Source organism: Uranotaenia lowii, chromosome 2 (assembly GCF_029784155.1).
Source record: "Uranotaenia lowii strain MFRU-FL chromosome 2, ASM2978415v1, whole genome shotgun sequence".
Taxonomy (NCBI): Eukaryota; Metazoa; Arthropoda; class Insecta; order Diptera; family Culicidae; genus Uranotaenia; species Uranotaenia lowii.
This window is the reverse complement of record NC_073692.1, coordinates 5,693,635-5,714,767: the sequence shown is the minus strand read 5'-3', so window position 1 is coordinate 5,714,767 and position 21,133 is coordinate 5,693,635. Positions and strand designations below refer to the sequence as shown.

The following is a 21,133-nucleotide window of genomic DNA, read 5'->3' as shown; positions in this document are numbered from 1 at the left end:
TGAATTTCAAAACCAAATATCTTTGTTGTAAATCTGTCTTCCTTTTTGATGATTTCTAAAGGTTTTCATACTTTCCACTTTTAATTGATTGTAAAACCTTAGACACGGATACCACAAGGATGACAAAGTGTCATATATCAAACTCAAAAAAAAAATCAACCGATTATTTATGTTTGAACGCATAAATAAGCGTTTTTAAAGGCGTTCGTGTATGTAAATATGCTGTCGAATTGAGGTTTTCAACCAAAAATTAAAGATTGTTAATTTTTGTCCAAAGTACACGAACTGAACCTATTGTTTTTCATTCATTTTTTTTCGACGAAAAAGAAAAAACAGATTACTAAGTCTCATCATCATCAATGTTGTATTTATTCAAATTCATGATTTTTTTTTCGATTTTCCTAGATAAAATTTAAAAAAAACATGGGTTTTTATCTGGTAGTATGTAACACTGCAAACATTTGGCTGAAGATTGCTGCATTTTTTGCTTTTCTATAGAATTTTATTTCCTTACTTCTATGAAAACAAAATTTATCATCATGTCATGAACAGAATTTTAAGTAGTTGCTTGAAATCCTTAAAATATTTCACAAAATAAAAAAATCGAGAAAATTTAGAACAAACAATTAAAAAAAAATTAAACAACAGGTGATATAACTACCATTATCTACAGTTTGGCTTTCGCTCTTTTAACTGTTTGAATTTTTGAAGAATGTATCAAAAATTGTTAAAAATTCCTTAAACTTTATTTATTCCCCACTTCGGGATCTATGAAAAAATCGGAGTGACAAAAATGAATTTGATATTTGTTCCGTAATAATAAAACCCCATAAATGCTCATCACTTCAGATAGTCCTGATGAAATTGATGTAAAAGATTGTTTTTTTAATGTAACTAAATCATTCTGAACATTTAAACACTCTACAATCAATAACTAAGCTCGTAGAATACTATTTCTGGTCTTGGTAGAAGTTTGATTAGATTTTCCAAATGAAATAATAATCACTCTGTTTGTGACATTCTAACTCTCTTTTCTCAATTTGTATCACTTTGATGTCTTCTACAAAGTTGTAGCCAGGGAAATTTCCTAATAAATCAATTCATTGACATATGGAGTTGGATTAACGCTAAAGGTAAAAAGAGCGTTTTCACAGTTTTTAGTATGATTTTGTCTTTGAAAAAACCATTAAAAAGGTTTAAAAATCTTCAAAAAAATAAGTTGTTCTAGACCCCCCGGTGGATTATTTCAAATTTAGGCTGAAATGAAAGCTGAAAGTCTCAACTTTCAAAGGGTGCAAAAATTAACGATGCTAATTTTCGAAAAATAAAATTGTTCCATCAGAGACACCGTGGCCTCCCAGGTCAGAACGATTTTCACAAACGAATCGATTGCTGTCAAAAAAAGGTTTTCAGTTGAAAACTAACTGATTTTTTTTCGTTTTGTCCATATTTTCATGCCATTTTCAAACTTTTAGATAACAGAAAACGAAATGAATATATAGCTAAGTTGCGTGCAAGTTTTTGTTCAAGCGTTTCACGCAACCTTGTGTATACATTTAGAAAGCTTTTGGTCTACTTGCGTAGAAGCTGAACTTTCTGGTAATACAAAGTATGATGCGTCTCCACCGAAACTTTTCGTGGTGAATATGGTAAATTTCTCCTTTTCCGGTGGTTACCGTTGCTATTCAACTATAAAAACACTTTCGGCCACAAACTTTTAACACCTGGGACAAATTTCTGATGGTTACCTGTGCTTATCCATTTTTTTTTGTTCTAATATTATTTAAATTTAAATATGCTTACCACTTGAAAAATAATATTGAAATTTTCGCAAACAGAGCAAAAAAATGCGTTCGATGTCAACGCATCATCGCCTTCTTCTTTCTCAATGAGGCACCAAAGCTTTTCATATGGAATAACTACAATTGAGAGATGAAAGTTACTCTTGCATTATCCAATGACTTCTTGCCGGACATTCAAAAGTTATGTAAATCAGATTTTTGAGGCTACAAAAAGTAGAAAACTTGAAAAGATTCTAGGTACATATTTGAATTCTCTTTCAGCAATCGCACTCGGACAAGAAGTTTTTTAAATAATTTTGTTTGAAACGGCAATATACTTTGTTAAAAAAAAGTGCTATTTATTTTGCTCCTGATATATAATTAATAACATAATCATACATATTTTTAAATCAAAGGACAGGCTAAATTCTATTCCATTGACTACTGGAATTTTCCTACAGGACAACAGGCTAATCTACCGAGCTTTCGTGTAATGTAGTCAACGCCCACTTTGTTAAACATACCTTCATTAGTAATTGAGCTGCCTACTTCGATTATTCTTCCAAGCTCCATATAATTTGGTTACATTTTTAATCAAACAATCAGTATAAAAGGATTTTGAACCGTTTAGAATGCTGGTCAAAAGCTTGTCCAAATAACTTGAGCGAACATGTTAATGGAAGACTGCCCCATAATCAGTATTAATGTTAGAGTTTGGCTGCTGTGGGCCTACGTCAAAAAGGTCAAATGGTACGTTTATCTAGTTGGATGTATACCAGTGGCGGCGTTGAATTTGTTCATGATTCTGAACCTTTTCGATGGAGTTTTGTCTGGGAAGGCGGATATCAATACGATCATCATAGATGGATTTTTTACGGTCTTGTACTTCAACCTGGTGCTGCGAGCCTCGTTTCTAATGGCCAACAGAGGAAAATTCGAAGCCTTTCTGAACGGAATAGCAACGGAATATGAAAACTTGGAGGTCGGTTAAATGGTTTCAAGATTTCAATTAACAAACGAATGATGAATGTTTCTTTCAGAGCGAACCAATAACGCGTCCAATAGTGGAGCTCTACACTCGCCGAGGAAGGATCCTTTCGAAATCTAACCTGTGGCTAGGCTTGATCATAAGTGTGTTCTACGTCATGTATCCGCTGTTCTCTCCGGGGAAGAAGCTCCCGTACGGAATCTACATTCCCGGGATCGACGTTTACCAGAGCCCTTGCTATGAAGTTGTCTACGTGGTACAGGTCTATCTGACCTTTCCCGCTTGCTGCATGTACATTCCCTTCACGAGCTTTTTCTGCACCAGTGCCCTCTTTGGGTTGGTTAGAATTTCTGCCCTCAAACTATCGCTCGAACGAATCCAGGAACACAATAGTTCGGAAAGATCTCTGCTGAACAAAATGAAGGAATGTTTTCAGTATCATAAAGATGTGATCAAGTAGGCGTCGAATCGTAGTTATGACAGTTTTTCAAATATCGTTTTATTTTATTGCAGATATGTTACAGATCTCAACGAGCTTGTTACCTATATATTTTTACTGGAATTCCTATCTTTTGGAACGATGTTGTGTATCCTACTGTTCTTGTTAAGTATAGTGAGTCAGTGACTAATTTTTCGCTGTAGGAATTGTAATAACATAAAATCAAATCGACAGAGTAAACAGCTAGCTCAAATGGGAATGATAGCCTCGTACGTTTTCATGATATTGTCCCAGATGTACGGTCTCTATTGGCATTCGAATGAAGTTCGGGAACAGGTAATCCTTTACCAACTAATTTCAAAATATTAACATGTTTAACTGTTTCACTTTTCAGAGTATGCAAATTCGTGATGCAATCTACTACAACGAGTCCTGGATTTCGTTTGCCAAATCTGTACAGAGGGAAATCATCATAATGGTGGCTAGGGCACAGCGCCCTCTTGCTGTATGTATGACTTTGTTTAGAAAATATCGATTAAAAAATGCTTTTTTTTCAGATTAAAGTTGGCAACGTTTACCCTATGACGCTGGAAATGTTCCAATCGCTGCTGAATGTTTCGTATTCCTACTTCACGCTGCTGAAGCGTGTGTATAATTGAAATATTGATTAAAGAAGGTTTTGCGTATCGAAAGGTAAAAGCACAATTGAATATTTCTGACCATTTCAAAACTAATTTAAGAATATTTGTGTAATTTGATTAGCAATGAAATAAGCTCCCGGCAGACTACAAATTAATGTTTAAAAAGAAATTATTTAAATTTCCAATTTAAGGAATTTTGGGATTCTCACTAATTGTTCAGATAAACTGCACATTTTCTTCTCAAAAACATTTCGAACATTGAAATTGACTAAATTCAACTTATTTAAAATTTTCGGATAAACAGAAAAAAAACTAAGCCTTATTTTCTCATTAAATACATTTTTATTTGTACCGTTGAAATTATAGTAATAATTATGATAATAATATCAAGTGAGTGGGATGACACGTGATAGCGCTTCGATTTTATGTTTCTTTTTTTTTGCTTGATGATACATCTTCGAAATGTTGAATTAACGCTTTTATTTCTCTCCCCTTTCCTTGTTCGATTATTCATGTATGAGCAACTGGTTGTTGATAATTATCATATGGCTTCATTTGTAGGTTTGTATGTACATTGTACAATGTAATGCATTGAAGTGAAGAGTGAGTTTATCTTATGTCGACTGTGGATAGCTATAATTTTTTTGTAGATTTTCCCCTAGTAAAGTAAGTGATTAGAGTTAAAAATAAAAGGTACTTCAGACCGTTGAATTTCTTCTCGGCGTGTTTGTGTGATTGTATGTGTGTTTTGTGATTTGTTCTTCTCATTAAACTATTTTGTACCGGGTATTAAGAAAAGAAGCTTAAACGAAATTGGCACGGTTTGCAAAACTATTTTGCTATGTCTATGAAAGAAAACTATTAAAATCACATTGTTAAAACTAGCACAATTTTCATTTTTTAATTGAGATTAAATCCAGCTGGCACAAAATTATCCTTCTTTCTAAGTAAAATAAATCTGTCTATGCATGTTTTTCGATTGAACGTTGAGTGGTATATTAGATTTTTTTCCAAAGAGATTATATTTTGTATTCGACGACTGGAATGTGCCGGACAAAATGATTGGATGGGTTTTCTATGTAGAGGCTCAAGGATGGGAAAATTACACCGATTGGATTTTCTATCATTACACCCTCTAAGACGAACTATTCTACGATTAAGCAGCTTGTTTTTTTACAGTGCACCTTGTACAAAAAAGTTACATCAAATCACAACTTTTAAGATCTTAAATTTATGATTTCTTTAAATTATCATTATCCTTATTATTTTGTGCATCCTACTCATTAGATGGGTTTAATTTTTGGATCATCTAGGATGATTATCTCACATTCGGGCTAAGGGTTGGATTGGCTAAAGATACGCGTAGAGCAGTTACGAACTAAGAAAACACTTCTATAAATATGGCACGTTTAAATCTATCGTGAATCGAGGGTAATAAATAAAAGAGCAGAGGCCCGATAAAACAAAGTTTCAATAAATAATTTTAACCAACTAGAGTCTAGAAAACAAACAAAAATAGCAACACAATCCTAAGGTAAGTTATTCTTCGCTAACGAGGGCCACTTTCGATTCCAGGAAGCTGAAGATCTCCTTGTACTCCTTCGCCCGGGCGATCATCAGCGGAGTCAGCTTTTTGTGGTTGATCGGATTAACCCGCACCTGGTATTTGTCCACCAGTAGCTTAACGATGTTGAAGTGATTGTGTTGGGTGGCCACATACAGGAGCGAGTTGCCGTAACTGTCCCGCTCGTTCGGATCAAAGTGATAATTCTGCAACAGGTAGTCCAGGATTTCCTCGTAGTTTTCCTGAACCAGATAAAGCAGGACCGAGGGTTCACTGTTGCGAAGTCGCTCAACGCTCGCACCGTTGTTGAGAAGAAGTTTAACTATTTCTAGATTATTGCACACAACTGCTTTGATAAGTGACGTTTCACCTTGATAATTGAGTTCATCTACCAAACACTGTCGACTGTCCAGCAGGAGCTGAACAAAGCGCGTGTTTCCCTTTGCCACGGCCAGATGGAGTGGCGTAGTTCCCGATCGATTCTTCACATTGATGTCGGCACCACAACGAATCAGTTCTCGTGCCACTTCCAGCTCATCTCGTTCTACGCTTAGATGCAGGGCCGTTTGGCAAAACTCGTCTTTGAAGTTAATGTTCTTCACAGTACCGTTTGCATTTGCCAGTATCCGGATCATATCCTTCGATCGTGCTTGGACAGCGTTGATGAAGCACATGGGCGCCCCTTCGATATCTACGCCACGTCGCAACAGAAACTTCAACATCGGTATGCTTCGGTTTTGAATGGCTATGTTAATCGGTTGAAAGTCCGAACTCAGAGGGTAACTTATTTTGGCACCATATCGGAAAAGCAATTTCATCAGCTTAAAACTGTTTGTGTACATGGCAAAGGCTAGGGCATTGAGTCCGTACTCGCCACAGATGTCCTTGTAAACACCTTGTTCGAGCAGTTTCTTAGCAGCTTCCATGTGACCTTCCTTACAGGCAATGTTGAGTGGGGTATTTTTGACCAGATTTGGGTTGTTCAACAATTTACGGATGCCTGGAATAGTTAGTAGATAGTCCAAGATTTGAGTCCGGTTGAAGCTCGCTGCAGCATGCAATAGATTATTACAATTGGAGTAAATTCTTGTTGGATCAACCTGATGGTATTCGATCAGATACTTTACCACATCCAAGTTGTCGAAATCAATGGCTTTGTGTAGCAAACAAAGCTCAGTCGAGAAGGAGGTAAGATCTGTTCTGGAATCTATTGCCATGCCAACTACGGTACTTGAATGCTGATATTGGATCAACCAAAATACCGGCAGCTTTTCGTCCTCACTCATGACATTTACGTCAACCCCCGAACCAGCCAGGATAACAACCATTTCCTGTAGGTTTAGTCTACAAGCTAAGTTCAGTGCAGTGTACTTCATAGGATTAGTTGCATTTAGATTCAATCCAGGTACGGTGATCAAAACCTTCAAAGCCTCTAGATTTCCCGACGTTACTACTTTGTGCAATAACGAAACGTCCAAAGCAGCCACTTCATTTTTGATGTGACGCATAATTTTCGTCACAAATTCGTGGTTATCTTCGTTTACAAACATGTGCAGATCGTGTCGGGCTTGGTACTTATCCACGTTCTTGAGAAAAAGATCAACGTCGCCATTAAACATCGCTAAAAACAAAACTAACATCCTACGATTTTCCGCCAGAAGGTCACAAAACTTCCCGGCCAAAAAGTGTGATTTCACCGTCCGAACCAGGAGGTATTCGAGGAACATTCTTCTCTTTTGTGGGATATTTTCAATGTCTTCATTCAACAGATCGATCATACAAGCTAGATTTTCTACGATCGCACAATCAACCGCATTGTAATGGCACAGTTCGTTTAGAAGTGGTCCAAAACGTTGACCGTTTAAATCGGCTCCCTCATCGATACATTCCTTAATCAGCTGCAAATCACCTTTTCGTGTCGACTCAAAAAGCATGTTCTGCATTTCCAGCCACTGCCACCTCTGCTGAAGCCTTTCGTTATACTTCGTCACCTTTTCCGTTGATCTTCCATCCGACAACTGAGAACACCTTTCATACAGCTTAACAGTGTGCTGCTTGAACACCAATGCATGCACTACAGTCACCGCACTCGAGTTGAATGTAAAAAGTTCCTGGTGTAAGGAATCTTCTCCAAAGTAGCTGAATAAGCTTTTTCCCGTCAGAGTGGGCGCATAATCATTCTTATCATCAATCGAATGCAAAACGTTCACCGACGTTAGGATTTCCATAACCTCCATCAAAGAGAACTCTAGCGCAATATTTACAAATGCAGGCAGCTCACCTCCGGCCACTTCCAGCAGTTGATCGACACTTCCGCAATCGAACTTCTCCAAAAGCTCCACCATATCGTTGATCTTCGAGTCATAAAGTTCTTGCAGCAGTTCTTCATCTCGCTCTCGATAACCTGCCAACACTTTCGCATCCACCGCAATGCCCTTCAGTCGGAAAAACTCCTGCATAACTCGGTAGCGATTCTGCAGCAGGAAGATATTTTCATAATATGTTTTCCTCATCTTCTCGTGCAGCTGGTGGTAATCTGCCGCTTCAAACTCCACTCCGTTCCCTTCCAACTCTTTCAGAATCTTTCGAGTAAATTGCTGATACTTGTCAGCACCTCCATTGCCGCTTATCTTTCTACGCACACGTACCGGATTGATCCCAAACAGTCGGTCCGGGTCCATCAGTTGCTGTAGCTGCTCGAGATGTTTCACCACCGCTGTCGTTTCTTCACTTTCGCCAATTCCACCACTGTACGGCCTTAACAATTCCTTCAGCGCCAGCGCCGAATCCGAAATCGAGATCGATTTCGATACGTCATATTTTTGATAGCTTTGTTTCAAATAAGACTGCAGTAAATTTCGAACAGCTTCGTAGCACCCATTCGATCGCAATGCTCGGTAGACAACGGAGAAGTTTCCTAGCGTGACCCGTAGCTGCGTTTGATGATACTGCATATGATAGAATCGAAAGTGAATGTTCTTTTCGATGAACGATAGCAGCTTTAGCTCGTTGGCCATTCCGGTGTACATACGTTTGAGTTCTGCAATCGTGGTTCCCGTTTCCCGTTCATCATAGAACTCGTGATCGAACCGGATGTGGGTGAGCGTGTGCAGATTATGGTCTCCTATGTACTTTGCGTACGATTTCATCTGCTGTATGTTGGTGAAACAATACGCCGTGCCGAGGAAGGTTTTGTAGGCCTCTATCAGCTGGATGTTGATTACGTACAGCAAGAATCGATACACCGAACGAAGGTTGTTCTGAATGATTTTGTACTGACTAACGTCGAGTGCCTTATTGATAAAGTACTTCGCTAAGGAATATTTTTGCGAGAAGAAGTCGCGGACGTCGTGATTTTTAATAGAATCTTCCACTGGGAAGAGAACATGATCGAGTATATTATCGAGCATCTTGGCAAAAGTAAATTGTTGATGATCGCTGCTACTGACAATCGATTCTTGAATCAGGTGCAGGACACGTTTGATTGCTAAAACACTAAGCGACTCATTTGCTACGTCATCCAGATCGATTACGATGACGTTTTCAATGTATTGGGCAATCTTTTTGATCGTGCACATTTGCCGAATCTGGCAGAAACTCTTTCGTATCCGTTGAAAGATAACACGATTTTTCCGTGCCGTACATTTGGCAAGAGATTGAAATTCTCGCGAGTTAATTTCCTTCTCGATTAGTTTCATTTTATTTTTACTAAGCTCTCGGATGGTGCGCGATCTGATTTTAGCCAGCTCTTTGCGTCCCATCACAAAGTGCACCTGTCGCTTCGAGAGGCGGAGCTTCGGATGTTGCTGTTGCCAAAGTTGTACGATTGTCTTTTGCTCGCATTTGCCAAGATAGCCGACAAATTTTTCCACACACCATTTGCTGTCATCAGGCCATTCCAACACGCCCTCTCGCAGCACTTGGAAATCCTTCCGTCCAATTTCATTCATTACCAGCTCCCGTTCGGCACACCCAAGATCACTTTCGGCGGCGGTCACTAGCCGTGTCAACTCCTTGTTCAGCCTCTTCCTCTTGGAAACATATCTGGCCAAGCGTTGCTCGCGAACACAGCCGATGAGATCCAACAACAGCTGGGCCGTCCATTGAAATTGTCTGCTTCCTCCTCCACTGCCATCCATGGCCAATCGAAGTTCGTCGCACACCGCCTCCAAGTACGACATAATCATCGCTTTATTAAGAACAAGCTTGTAAATTTCGAACCCAACGTGCCGCTTCAGAATGGCTAAAAATACTCCAATCAAATAGGTTATCTCTGCTAGGGGTATATGCTTGAACAGCTTTCGATCGCGTTTTTTCTCGGCCTCTTCCAAAAAATGACAACATTCACAAATCACTCGCAACCGCAGCACAAACTTATCATCCAGATCGTTCAAATCATTCGCATCGTAGTTCTCCTTCAAATATTTGGTATAGCACAATATCAGCTCAATGCGCCTCTTAGCCTCTTCATCACCCAACAAAGCAGCACCGCCATCTGACTTCTTCTTAGCCGCATAAGCCACGCCACCGCCGCCACCAGTCGATCCATATCGATAGCTGTATTCCACCAGCTGATACTCCAGAAAAACCTTCATACGATCCTTAATCACAACTCCTTTAAAGGTCAGCTCATCAACCACTCTGCGGATGACTTTCATTTTCGTGTGAATATCGAACGCTCGTTTCTCCAAGTAGATCTGCAACAGCTCGACGGATCCACGACGTATTAACCGATAAACGGCTCGATCGTCTGGAACTCCCTCAAACTCCTTCCTCATCATAAATTCGGCCACATTGCTGCTACCAGCTGCCAGCGCCATTTCCGAAGCCACCAAACCATCTCGATTAACCAAGTCACAATCGACGCCGGCTCCAATCAACAGCTCAATCAACTTGGTTCGATTCCGCTTGGCTCCGATGGCCACGTGCAACGGACCATTGCCCGTACGATCGTCTTGACTGTCCAACAAAAGACCATCAGGCTGCTGCTGTAAAGCCAATCGGACCGCTTCGTACTGCCCATTGTTAATCGCTTTGAGAAAATCCATCTGAACCGGGTTAGGGAATGCTTCCTCTTCTATTGGGGCAGGGCGCGTTACTACTGTTGAACCATTATTCTGTTGTACCTGCAACGAGAGGAATATTTCTATCATTAGATGGGACTCAAATGAAAATTATGTTGAGCTTGTTAAAACATAAAGCGTCTCCATGTGAACAAAAAAAACCTTAATAACACCCAAACCCATTCATAAATCTCGCTTGACGGAAAGTGCTACCGTTTTCATTCACGGTTCGGGATCCAGCTAAAATTATCCTTCATCGGATTCACTTTTAACATTTGGGTAGATACTTGCAAACAGCAAGTAGGACTTCGAACTCTTGAACGAAAATAACGCGCAGCGGCAACGAAAAACAAAAGCAAAACATCCAAAATTTCATAACACATACACGCAGCAAACGCGCTGCAACTGCAACTGCCAACAAAAATTGCACTGCCTCAGAGAAAATTGCAATGGATATCTACCGTAGTAGGCCTTCCTGCAATTGCCTCGAACAGGCCGCGATGTGATGATGCTCAACTAACTGTACCGGTTGTAAACGAAGCCAAGCCGAGAATGAGGAGAAAAAACATTAACAACAACAACAGCAAACATATCGTCCATGCATGGCCCCAACCGCCTTGCCGCCTTCGAACAGCTAGCCTACTATACAAGATCTTGATGAATGAAAACCGAATGAATTGCCAGCCAGCCAGCCAGCCATAGCCTACCGCGAATGGTTGTGTCCCTCCCAGAAAATTATGCTGCTTTGCTTGCTGCATTCATGAATTTATGTTGGGTGCTCTCACTCTGCTCTCGCACAGCATTGCATCGTTTATGCTGGTTGAACTGAAACTGAAACAGTGCAGTGCAGTGATGCAGCGATAGTGGTGCTCCCGGAACAGTCGAATATTGACTCTTTCCAAACCAGGTGCAACAGAGGAAAACGTTTGAAAGTTCATAACGTTTTTGTTCATTATATGTCCGTCCAAAATTTGGGGATCTTTTGTAAGCCATCATTTGAGTTCAAATATCTCGGAAACGTATTAATAATTTTGTATTATAATTTCTAAAGTTCATTTAGAGATGGGATAATTTCTTTTGCTGACAGCAAATTTCCTAGTTATCCAGCATACACAATTTTGACAGCATTTTGTTGTCTGAAAAAAAGTATTATCCGACCATTTTTGCTTTTTTTGAGATATTTACGATGCAAGAGAAAAAGAAAAAATATTGTTCACAGTTTCCTTCAAAAAACCGTCATTATCAATCGATAGCTGGGAAACCGTTTATTGTTCAAAAAATTCCAGTCATAGAAATGTTTGCAAACACTGTCAAAAATGTCCACAAAGCTCAAATCATGTTTTGGAGTGAAGCACATGATCGGCTACTACAGTAAAGGGTCATCATGGAAGTCAAGGCTCATACCAGAATTTTTATTTTTTGTTAAGCAAAAAACTTAGTGTAGGTCGCTAAAATGTCCCGCAAATTTTTTTCCGATTTGCTAACAGTGTTGCCTAGCTATGAGTTATTGAAACCTTGCCTTAAACAACAAATTTTTGTTTGTTTCAGAGCTCGTAAGCTGTATAGCCGGTACCGAGACCATGAGACAGATGATTTCTGATGGACGACAATACTTGAGACAACTCCTATTTAAAAAAAAAATCCAGCGGTTGAATTCTATAACATTTCTGCTCGCGATTCCCTTGAAGTTCAATCTCTTAATGGTTTTGATTCGTTTTCCAATCCAGTGAAAACGTTTTTAGTAGCACAAAAATAACCCAGTTTTCTTAATTTCGAAGCAGCAGAATCCACCAAATCACCCTCATTTTATTTCAAAAGACAAATATTGGGCCAAAAAGAAGCGGAAATTGAAGGAGGAGAATGCAGCTACCCGAAATACAGATTTGACGAAGTATAAGTGGGAAAAACTGATCAATATCATGAATGAAAAAGGTGTGCGCCGGCCCATTTTTATTGCAAAAATCCAATCAGATTTCGAAATTCTATCAACACTTTCAGTCTTAAACAATCACCATCATCTTCCTGCACCTAATGAACAATGTTTGGAAGTTTGTTAAACCGTTTTGGAAAAATTAACATCCTAAAAACTATTTTTGAACTGTTATAAGTTATAACTTTCATAAGAATCAAAATAACTTCAAATCTTGTATAGTGGATTATACAGAAATTTTGTATATTGCGTACCAACAATTTCGAACCGACAATTTGGCAAATGCATAATTGCGCTTTATATTTCCATTTTTCGTTCCTAACAATATTTTATTTAAATTATTATTCAACTTCAAATATGATAGATTTTATGATTACTATGAAAAACAATTTTATTGAAATCTGCATACCCTGTCGCAGTGGTTTTCAAACTTTTTCCACTCACATCTCATTTTTGCTCAATTTTTGACCTCGATGAATTTTTAAAATGTAATTCCCAAATAATTCCACCATTCCCTGAACAAATACTTAAACTCAGTTTGTTTAGAAAACAAAACAAATATCTTGAATTTTGTTGAATGAAATTGTTTATTTGCCATATATTTGTCATTATTGAATTAATGAAACTGTAATCAATGTCAATCGTATTTCTGAATATATTCATGAAATCTAAAATCAGAATTTGAATGCTGTTCAGAGATAAGCTGCGTTCAAAGATTTTAGACTTCAAAATAGATGGTCGGGGTTCGACCAGACCGAACTGAACGCCATCATCGTTTTTTCGACTCACTTGAGAATAATAGACAAATATTTTCATCTATAGACTAAGTCTTTAAAACTCATCAACCATAATCAATAGTTTTTAATCCAAGGAACAAATCCCATTGAATTATTTTAGATGTATCGGTTGTGCACAAGAATAACAGGAGTTTTAAAATGTGCAGATTAAATATTTTCTCGTGGCGTTCAGTTCGGTCTGGTCGAAGGCAGGCCAGATATTGATAACGGAACTGTGGCAGTGAGAATGTTGAGCATTCCAGATTGCTTGGTTTTAGGTTTGAGAACAAAATTTGAAAAGTCCGATTAATCCCGATTTCCCGGATATCGAGGGAAAAAATCCGGATTTATCCAAAAAATCAGAGAATCCAAACTAAAAAAAATAGGCGTTGACTAGATGGCAACGCACGCGATTTTTCCTCCGTCCGTGAAATTTTCAATTCTATGTTGATTTAAGTAGTGAATTTATTAATAAAAAAAAATGGAATTGTCATGGATGATGTTTACATTGGCGTGAATTGTTATGGTATAAAGTTTGGTCTCCGGGGAGTGAATTATTTTCGATATCTTTTTCGACCAAGGAAAGCTGGAATAGAACATGTGAGCCGTAGCGAGGTGTCTGAGTGAAGAAATGCCTTCAAGTAAATGATAAGTAATATATTTTAATTTATTCATCTAATTAAATAATTATACCATGAATTTCTTTGCTAACTGTTAGAAGTTGAATTTGAAAATTTAGCCAATTGAAATACATGGCACGAGGCACTAAATATTTAATCGACAAGTTGCATTAAACTTTAACACAAGTCAGGATATAAATCGAAAGATACTACCAAAGTTCAACAGAAACAAGCTTCCAATTTTCCCACGAGATTTCATTTGCTGAAAGGCTCGGCTGTGACTTTTCATTCCAAAATTTTCTGTTTGCCTCAAAACTGTTTTCTCTATATGAATGGAATGGATTGCACTCGGCTTAACGTTTTTAAAAGTAGGCGTGTACTGTTTAAATTTGCCTAATTGTTAGTGGTATTCTTCCAACAGTGACAGTTCAGTTGAAACCTGAAGCGTTGAAACATAGCAACTTATGTACAGAGTTGATGGATTTCAATTCAAGCATGTTCATTATGTTTACACAGTGAAAAAACAGTTTCTATTTCTTTCTTAAATCTTGAAAAAATATGAAGACTGTTAGTTACTTATATCGAGGTTCAAATTTTCCAGATTGTTCATACGATTTTTTTGGAATTCTAAATATTTTGCTACTAATTTTATCTCTGTTTCTTTTGAGTTTCTTTTCAAGAGCGAGTTAAGGTGCTATATCCAAAGTCATCGACCAGAAATGATGGTGCACAAAAATTCGAAACATGTAATTCCAGAAAACGTCCAATACAGATTTATTGCAGACTGTGAAAAATATTTGTGAACAGTTCCGTTCGGACTATCGTTGAGTGCGGTCGTGTGTACATATTTACTGGCGCATGCCAATCTAATTAAAGTGAAGTGAACGAAGCTTTCTATTGTGATAATTGTACATGATTTTGAAGAAAAAGGTAAGGGAAATTATAGTTAATGTGGAAGTGTACTGACCAGTTTGGATTTCAGTGATTTGTGGCTTTTAAAACATCATATTTTCATTCCATCAAGCGAGGAACGCCATTCCTTGGACGAAGGAGAAAATCGGTGAGAGCGTTCTTTTTCTCATATCATAGCCTTTTTCAATCCCTTTGATCTGTACACAAATACCATATAAGCTTTCCGTTGACACTTTATTTTTCTCTCAACACCCAGCAAGTGAGTGAGGGGAGCAATAAATAAACTTTACTCTCTTTTTCGGAAACGTTACCGTTCTATATTAAGATAGTTCTAACGTTACAAGTGCATAATATTTCTTCCTTCTGGTTAAAAATTTGATTTGTGCTCATATTTAGGTTATATTTATATCACATTATCGTTTACTATATTGCTATAATACTACATATTTTCCATATCATATTAGGTATTCCTTGCATTTCCAGATACAAATAATTATAGAAGAAATGCATCTGAGGATAACCTAAAAAAATTATTGCAAGCGGCACGGGAGCCGACCATTGTAGGTTTATGAGGGTTGGATGCCTTCCTTCGACGAACCATCGGACCGTGGAAGCCCTAGAAGCAATTCAAAGGCCAAGCCACACATACATAGGACCTTGCTACCGATGGGGGAACCATACATACTTACATACATACCTATGAATATCCTGAACCTGAATTCAAGATTAATCTGGTAAAAACTGATATTTTTCAAGCTAGCTCCCAGAGGATTGAATTTTATAATTTAGGGTGAAACGTCATATGCGAAGAGTGTTTGAAGCGGTCAAAAATGATTAATGTGAACCTAAACAATCCAGGTTTTCGGAAATCAAATTTTGTAACCTGAAAAATCCAAAAAAGAAAGTGTTAACCACTTTTATCCAGTCATAAGGAGTGTATTTGAAAAAATGCAACTCTTTGTTTTGTGAACCATTTTTGAATGCATGGATGGAGGGATGGATGGATGATGAAATTTTTTGCGAAGTTGCTTAGTAATGTGATGTTTACATGTGTAGATTTGTGTGACGTTCCATCAAGTGATTTTTGAAATAGCGTGTCAAGTTTTTCGGCTTTAATTTTTGGACATCGCGTGCGCCATCTATAGTGTATATTATGACCCACCATTTTTTTTTCAAATCAAGGTTATTTTTGATAACGTTATCTGTTTCATGTAGCTTAATCTTCAGAATAAGTCAAAATTTTGAATTTGGTAAGAGTTATGACAAATTTAGCCGTTTGTCCTCCTTTGGCACAAAAACAACATTTTTGACTTTTTATCAATCCACCACATCTTTTGCGTAATGGCACGATGCCAGGTCTAGCCGAAACAGAATTTAAACTTTGTGGGACATATTTGAGTGCTATGCAGGGAAAACTGTCGCATTCGGAGGCAGTTTTCTTTGTATATTTATCCATCCTTTGTGTCAATAGTTTTGAAACTCCGACTGAATTGCGGCTGGAATGGATCATCAGCCTCCTCAAGTACTAGACTTCAAATTTTTCAATTTTTTTTTATTGTTTATCTACGGAACACCCAGGTAAAATTTTCAAAGAAAAGTGTTTGGCTTCGAATATGGCTTTTTCAAAATTTCTCCACGCAAGCGTTCCAAATATTTTGAGCACGATTTGTGTACCGCATTTTGTTTATCTTACCGGTGGACCGTGGTTTAAACCTCAAAAAACGTGATCAAGTTTGTCTCAAAACTCGCTTCCAAATAAGTTATACGAATTTTTCGTTTTTTGAGGGTAGTTTTTGAAAAAAATGTCTTTTACACATGTTGTTTCAAAAGATAGAGCTTTGACATCTTCAACGAAGTTTCTTATAATTTGATGATCTACAACTTTTCTGAAGGGGTAATAGTGGAAAAATGATAAAAACAAAAAATAGAAAAATTATCTCACTTATATGTAGGTGATTTGATCAGGAAAAAATTTACAATAAAATATGCTCATTTCAAAATGATGAAACATTGTATAACATGCCATAAAGCTATTTTGACATTTAAGCATTCCAAAAGCCCATGATCACGTTTTTCGAGTTTTAAACAACTGTGCGAGGGCAGCTTTTTACCTTGTAGAAGTTAAGTCAGGCCATTTTATTACTGAGCTATACATGCAAACCAGTCAGAAAAAATGATCGTTTTTATCTTTTCCCTCAATTTTCGAACTGCGCTTGATGAAACCTCTCACATTCCTTAACTTCATGGAATCAATCATCTTCACTTTTATTCCAAATTCAGCTTTTGGTATTGGACGCTATCTCAAAAACCGCTTGACAGATTATCACCAAAATTTTTAATTCGTATACATTACATTACCAGGAAGCATAACTGAACGACCGTAATAGGTTAAATTCCTAAAAAAAAACAAATTATTTAAAAAATATATTAAAAAAGTAGCTACACTGAAAATTTTATCAATTTCCATCAATGTATTCAAAAGTTTATGACAAAACAGAATGTTGCATTTTTTCGAATCCACTCCTTTGTTGTTTAATGAAATGGGTGTTTTTACATCATCCATCAACGTGGATGACGTGCCTACTATGATCATCAGTCATTGAAAAGTTCTTATAAGAATCAAAACACTTAGGAAATTCAAAGGAAATTCAAACAAGGGAATGAGCAAACATTTTAAATTTTTTTCACAAACTTACCATACACTAATCAATCATTGGTACCCATGCATTCAGAGATGAAACTGTGCGAGATGCTTTCAGTTTTACCGCACGAGTCAGCGAAAGATCATATGTTTTGTTTCCCAATTGACGTAGAACAAACACGCATTTCCGACCTAAGTCACAAAAGAGTTCCCTGAGGATGAACCGAATCTCCTTCGCATTCCCAGCAGCGGACGAAAAGACAAGTCAGGAAACGCAAGAAACAAAGCGCGAAAGTGCAAAGATGCTAAACATGCAAGTCTCGAATAACAAACATCTGTTTTATTTATACTCATTCTTGTTGCCTCTTTGCCGAAAATCTTCGTTGTTCAGTAGTATCCCCAAGGAGTCAACAAAAGAGAGAGGCGGCGAGGGGGGAGGTTATTCTCAATATGTCAGTGCAAAGATCAGCTCTCTCGATCTGTGGTTTTTTGAAGTTGGGAGGCTGAGGAAGTGGGTGGTGGAACACGGCTAAACAAGCGCGACTGCGACTAACTGCGGCCCTGTCTTTCCACTGTGTTGCCGGTCGCTCAAACAACTGGCATACACTGCATTCTTTTGTCTTATTTTGCGCGCTGCCGCTGCTGTTGTCATCTCTATGAAAGGGGTACCGAGTGGAGTTGCTCCCTCGAGACACCCCAGCAGCACCCAGCTCCTCCTAAAGCAGCTTCCCACTTAGATATCTGCACGAACATTCGACTTCGACATTAGGAGGAGCAGCGGCATCGTTAGGAGGAACTTATCTTCTTTAATTTTGCAGCATCCGGGGCCGGGATGGATGTGGTCTGGACCGCGCTGCTTTTCTAGGTTTTTTTGTTGCCGTTTGGAAGTTAAAGCAGAACGTGTTCATTTTCGTGTTTTTCTGTGGTTGAAATAAGTCTACTTTGATTTAAATTTTCAATTGGTGGTAATAGTAACTCCGATCATGCATGGCTTACTTTGAAACACGAACGAAAAACATAAAAAAATAGTTTTCTTTTGGAGAGCCTGTTAAGAAATTTTAGATCAACCGAATAGAAAGAAAGATATTTAGACAGTTTGTTAAATGACTTTCGTGCCTTTTTTCAAAACTTGATGATCATCTGGAGACAATCGACACGCCCTCTGTGCGTTGGCGTCTTCTGTCGTGTCCCATCGGGGCATTTGTTCAACCTACCCACCTAAGGCTTTCGGCAGTCGGCGAATATTTGTTATTGTTATTGTAACTGTTACCGCTTGCAAAGTGTTTGTTTGACATTTTAAATATGTTTCTGTTGGCAGAAGAAGACAGGAGGCAGCCAGCAGTGGAAGATCTGAAAAGACCATGACAAAAGAAACAAGACAAAGCGCCAGCGTCGGAATGGAACATGTTCGGACATATATCAGCATGATTAAGTGCTAATTCGAGAGACGCGGCGCATTATGGGATTAGATGACCGAGATCAACTTTTCGCTGGGTCGGAGAACCGAAATTGGGAACTGAATTTTCATTAAAAATATTTAAAATGGGATTCACACATCATTGCTAGAGGATTCCATGAGTTACTGCGATCACGTTGGTTACCACCACCTGTATTCTTGGCCCAAACAGCCGGTTTAGGTTTAGACCCAAATCTGGACTAAAGCAACCGTCCATTATATCAGTATCAACTCAACTATTTTAGAACTGGTTGGAGAATTGATCTAAAACTGATGAAATTCGGATCCAATTTGACGGAGTTCCAAACCGTTTGACAGATAATGGAACACAAGTGGGGTTGCCAGTTTTTTCACTGGATTGGATCCAATTTCATTGGTCCAATTCTTGTATAAACTAGACCCAAAAATAGACCACGGATACAGGTGCTCTTACAGTACAGCAGGATTCACATTTCCATAGTCTTATCACAGCATTCTAAGATTCAAAGTTATTAAAAAATGGATGCGATTTTTCATCTTTTTTTACACAATTAATGAAACTTTAAGAGGTCTGTAATAGTTAAACCCTTTCTTTAGCAAAGTATCATTCCAAAAAATTTCATAAGGTTGTAATAAGAATTGGATTTTTAAGAAAACCTACATATACGGTATCTACTTAAGAAAGTTTCAAACCGAATTCAGCTGAACAAGATCATTCCTCATTGCAAAAGGTCAATTAATAAAAAAGAAAATTGCGGAAAAATACCTTTATTGTATACCTTTCTCCAATTACTAGTTTAGTTAAGTTTAGTTTTCAATGCTCCCGCTGCTAACTCAAGTATTCACTATTTAACACTTAAGAGCCCAAGGACGAAAAAGTCGGTAGGGGAAAGTAAAACCTTCAAATTAACATATTTATCTACATTTTGAGAAAAACACGCTTTTAACATGAAGCATGAAAGAATTTTTGTGAAACTACAAAGTTATTTTTTTCAATCAAAGCAATCGAAAACTTCACATATAATGGTACACACATAAAAAACCACCAAAATGAATCGAAAACTTCCCTTGAGGTCCCTTGAGAATTGAAGGGAATCTTTCGATTGCTTTGATTCAGTAGAATTTTTCTACCAAGAAGACTCACAATACATAAAAGAGCAAAATTTACTAACAGATCGTTGAAGGTTTTGATACTTTTTGCTAAAACATTTTCACATTTAAAAATTATGCGTACATGAGCTAAAAACAAAAACTTGTCTTTATTTGATTTCAAATTCAGTTGGATAAAAAAAAAATACACCAAATTTCAGTTTTAGAGTAGATAATGATGAGGAGGTGGAATAAGAGGTAAAGAAGAGAAATTTTACCAATGTTTTCCATTTCCACTTTGAATGTAAGCGTTAATCAACATTTAAGCACAAGAAGATTTGAAGATTTCAAAACAGATTTGATTGAGATTTTCTTATGAGTGAGCTCATTCCATAATATGACAACCCTAAATATTGTGTTGTCCATAAAATTAGAGAAAAAATTCCTTAAAATTACAGCTTTGTCGTTTGAAAGAGATCTGTTTCTTGTTTATTTTAAATGAAATTTTTCGAAAATATTGTCAGAGAAACAGAAGTTTTGCTAAAATCATCAAAATGCTCGTTAGCCCGCACGACAACTTTTATTATAAAATCGTTTTCTCATAAACGGAAAGCGATTTCAACATAAAATTACTCCAATTATTTGTCTGCTCATGTTTACATATTTGTTTGTCTGTTCTTGTTCACATATTTGTTGAAATATTTTACAACATCAGCATTCTTCTTAATAGGCTCATAGAGCCTGCGTTGAGCGACCAGATATTTACTATACATTACTATACGAACTTTTAAGCTATACCTTTTTAGGATGCCAGATTTTTTTTCCACACGTATTCGGGCCGTACAAATCCGGGATATTTTATCTTAAGTTACTCATCAAAAATATAAAAAAAAACTTGAAAAAAATGTGCATAAATATAAAATTGTTTTCATCACAATTTGTTTTTTTAAGTTTGATTTGAGAATGAGAATAAACCCAGGCAAAATTCGAGTTTTCCAATGAAATGCGAACAACCGGGTCAGACCGGACTTTTTCCGATTTTTTTAAATTTAATATCCGGGCAAACCCGGATAAAACCTATTTATACGGAAACCCGTCACTTCGACGGGAGGAAATAAAACAATACTATAGAATATAAGTATAATACAAAGAAGTTCAAGTTGACAATTTTGAATCAAGAATGAACTTTCTTGAAGACCGTTATTTAGTAGTTTTGATTTTTGCGAAAAAAGTTAGAGGAGGTTTTAATTTTTT

The 21,133-nt window shown here is 37.4% G+C and overlaps 2 protein-coding genes across 4 annotated transcripts in view; one reads left to right on the top strand and one right to left on the bottom strand.

The window, feature by feature from the left end:
• The first annotated feature begins 2,451 nt into the window (after positions 1 to 2,451).
• On the top strand, positions 2,452 to 3,867 carry LOC129749931 (odorant receptor Or2-like). The gene is made up of 6 exons (XM_055745063.1): positions 2,452 to 2,763; positions 2,822 to 3,225; positions 3,283 to 3,382; positions 3,443 to 3,544; positions 3,603 to 3,713; positions 3,766 to 3,867. Exons 1-6 carry the CDS (start codon positions 2,452 to 2,454, stop codon positions 3,865 to 3,867), a joined length of 1,131 nt encoding a protein of 376 aa, XP_055601038.1.
• A 341-nt stretch (positions 3,868 to 4,208) lies between these two features.
• Positions 4,209 to 21,133, bottom strand: part of LOC129749929 (uncharacterized) — a 62,444-nt gene continuing 45,519 nt past the window's right edge. For 2 of the 3 annotated variants that reach the window (XM_055745061.1, XM_055745060.1), the window contains exon 2: positions 4,209 to 10,539. In XM_055745061.1, the coding sequence (XP_055601036.1) occupies positions 5,389 to 10,461 (5,073 nt within the window). In that variant the 5' untranslated portion in view covers positions 10,462 to 10,539 and the 3' untranslated portion in view covers positions 4,209 to 5,388. Of the gene's footprint in view, positions 10,540 to 15,403; positions 15,425 to 21,133 lie in introns of those variants that run through there. The other variant, XM_055745059.1, reaches the window with a different exon arrangement.

Coding starts and splice junctions, on each gene's coding strand:
- LOC129749931 (XM_055745063.1), top strand. CDS start 2,452: ATGTTAATGGAAGACTGCCCCATAATCAGTATTAATGTTAGAGTTTGG. Junction 3,545..3,602: donor CGAATGAAGTTCGGGAACAG/GTAATCCTTTAC, acceptor TTCACTTTTCAG/AGTATGCAAATTCGTGATGC. Junction 3,714..3,765: donor GGGCACAGCGCCCTCTTGCT/GTATGTATGACT, acceptor CTTTTTTTTCAG/ATTAAAGTTGGCAACGTTTA.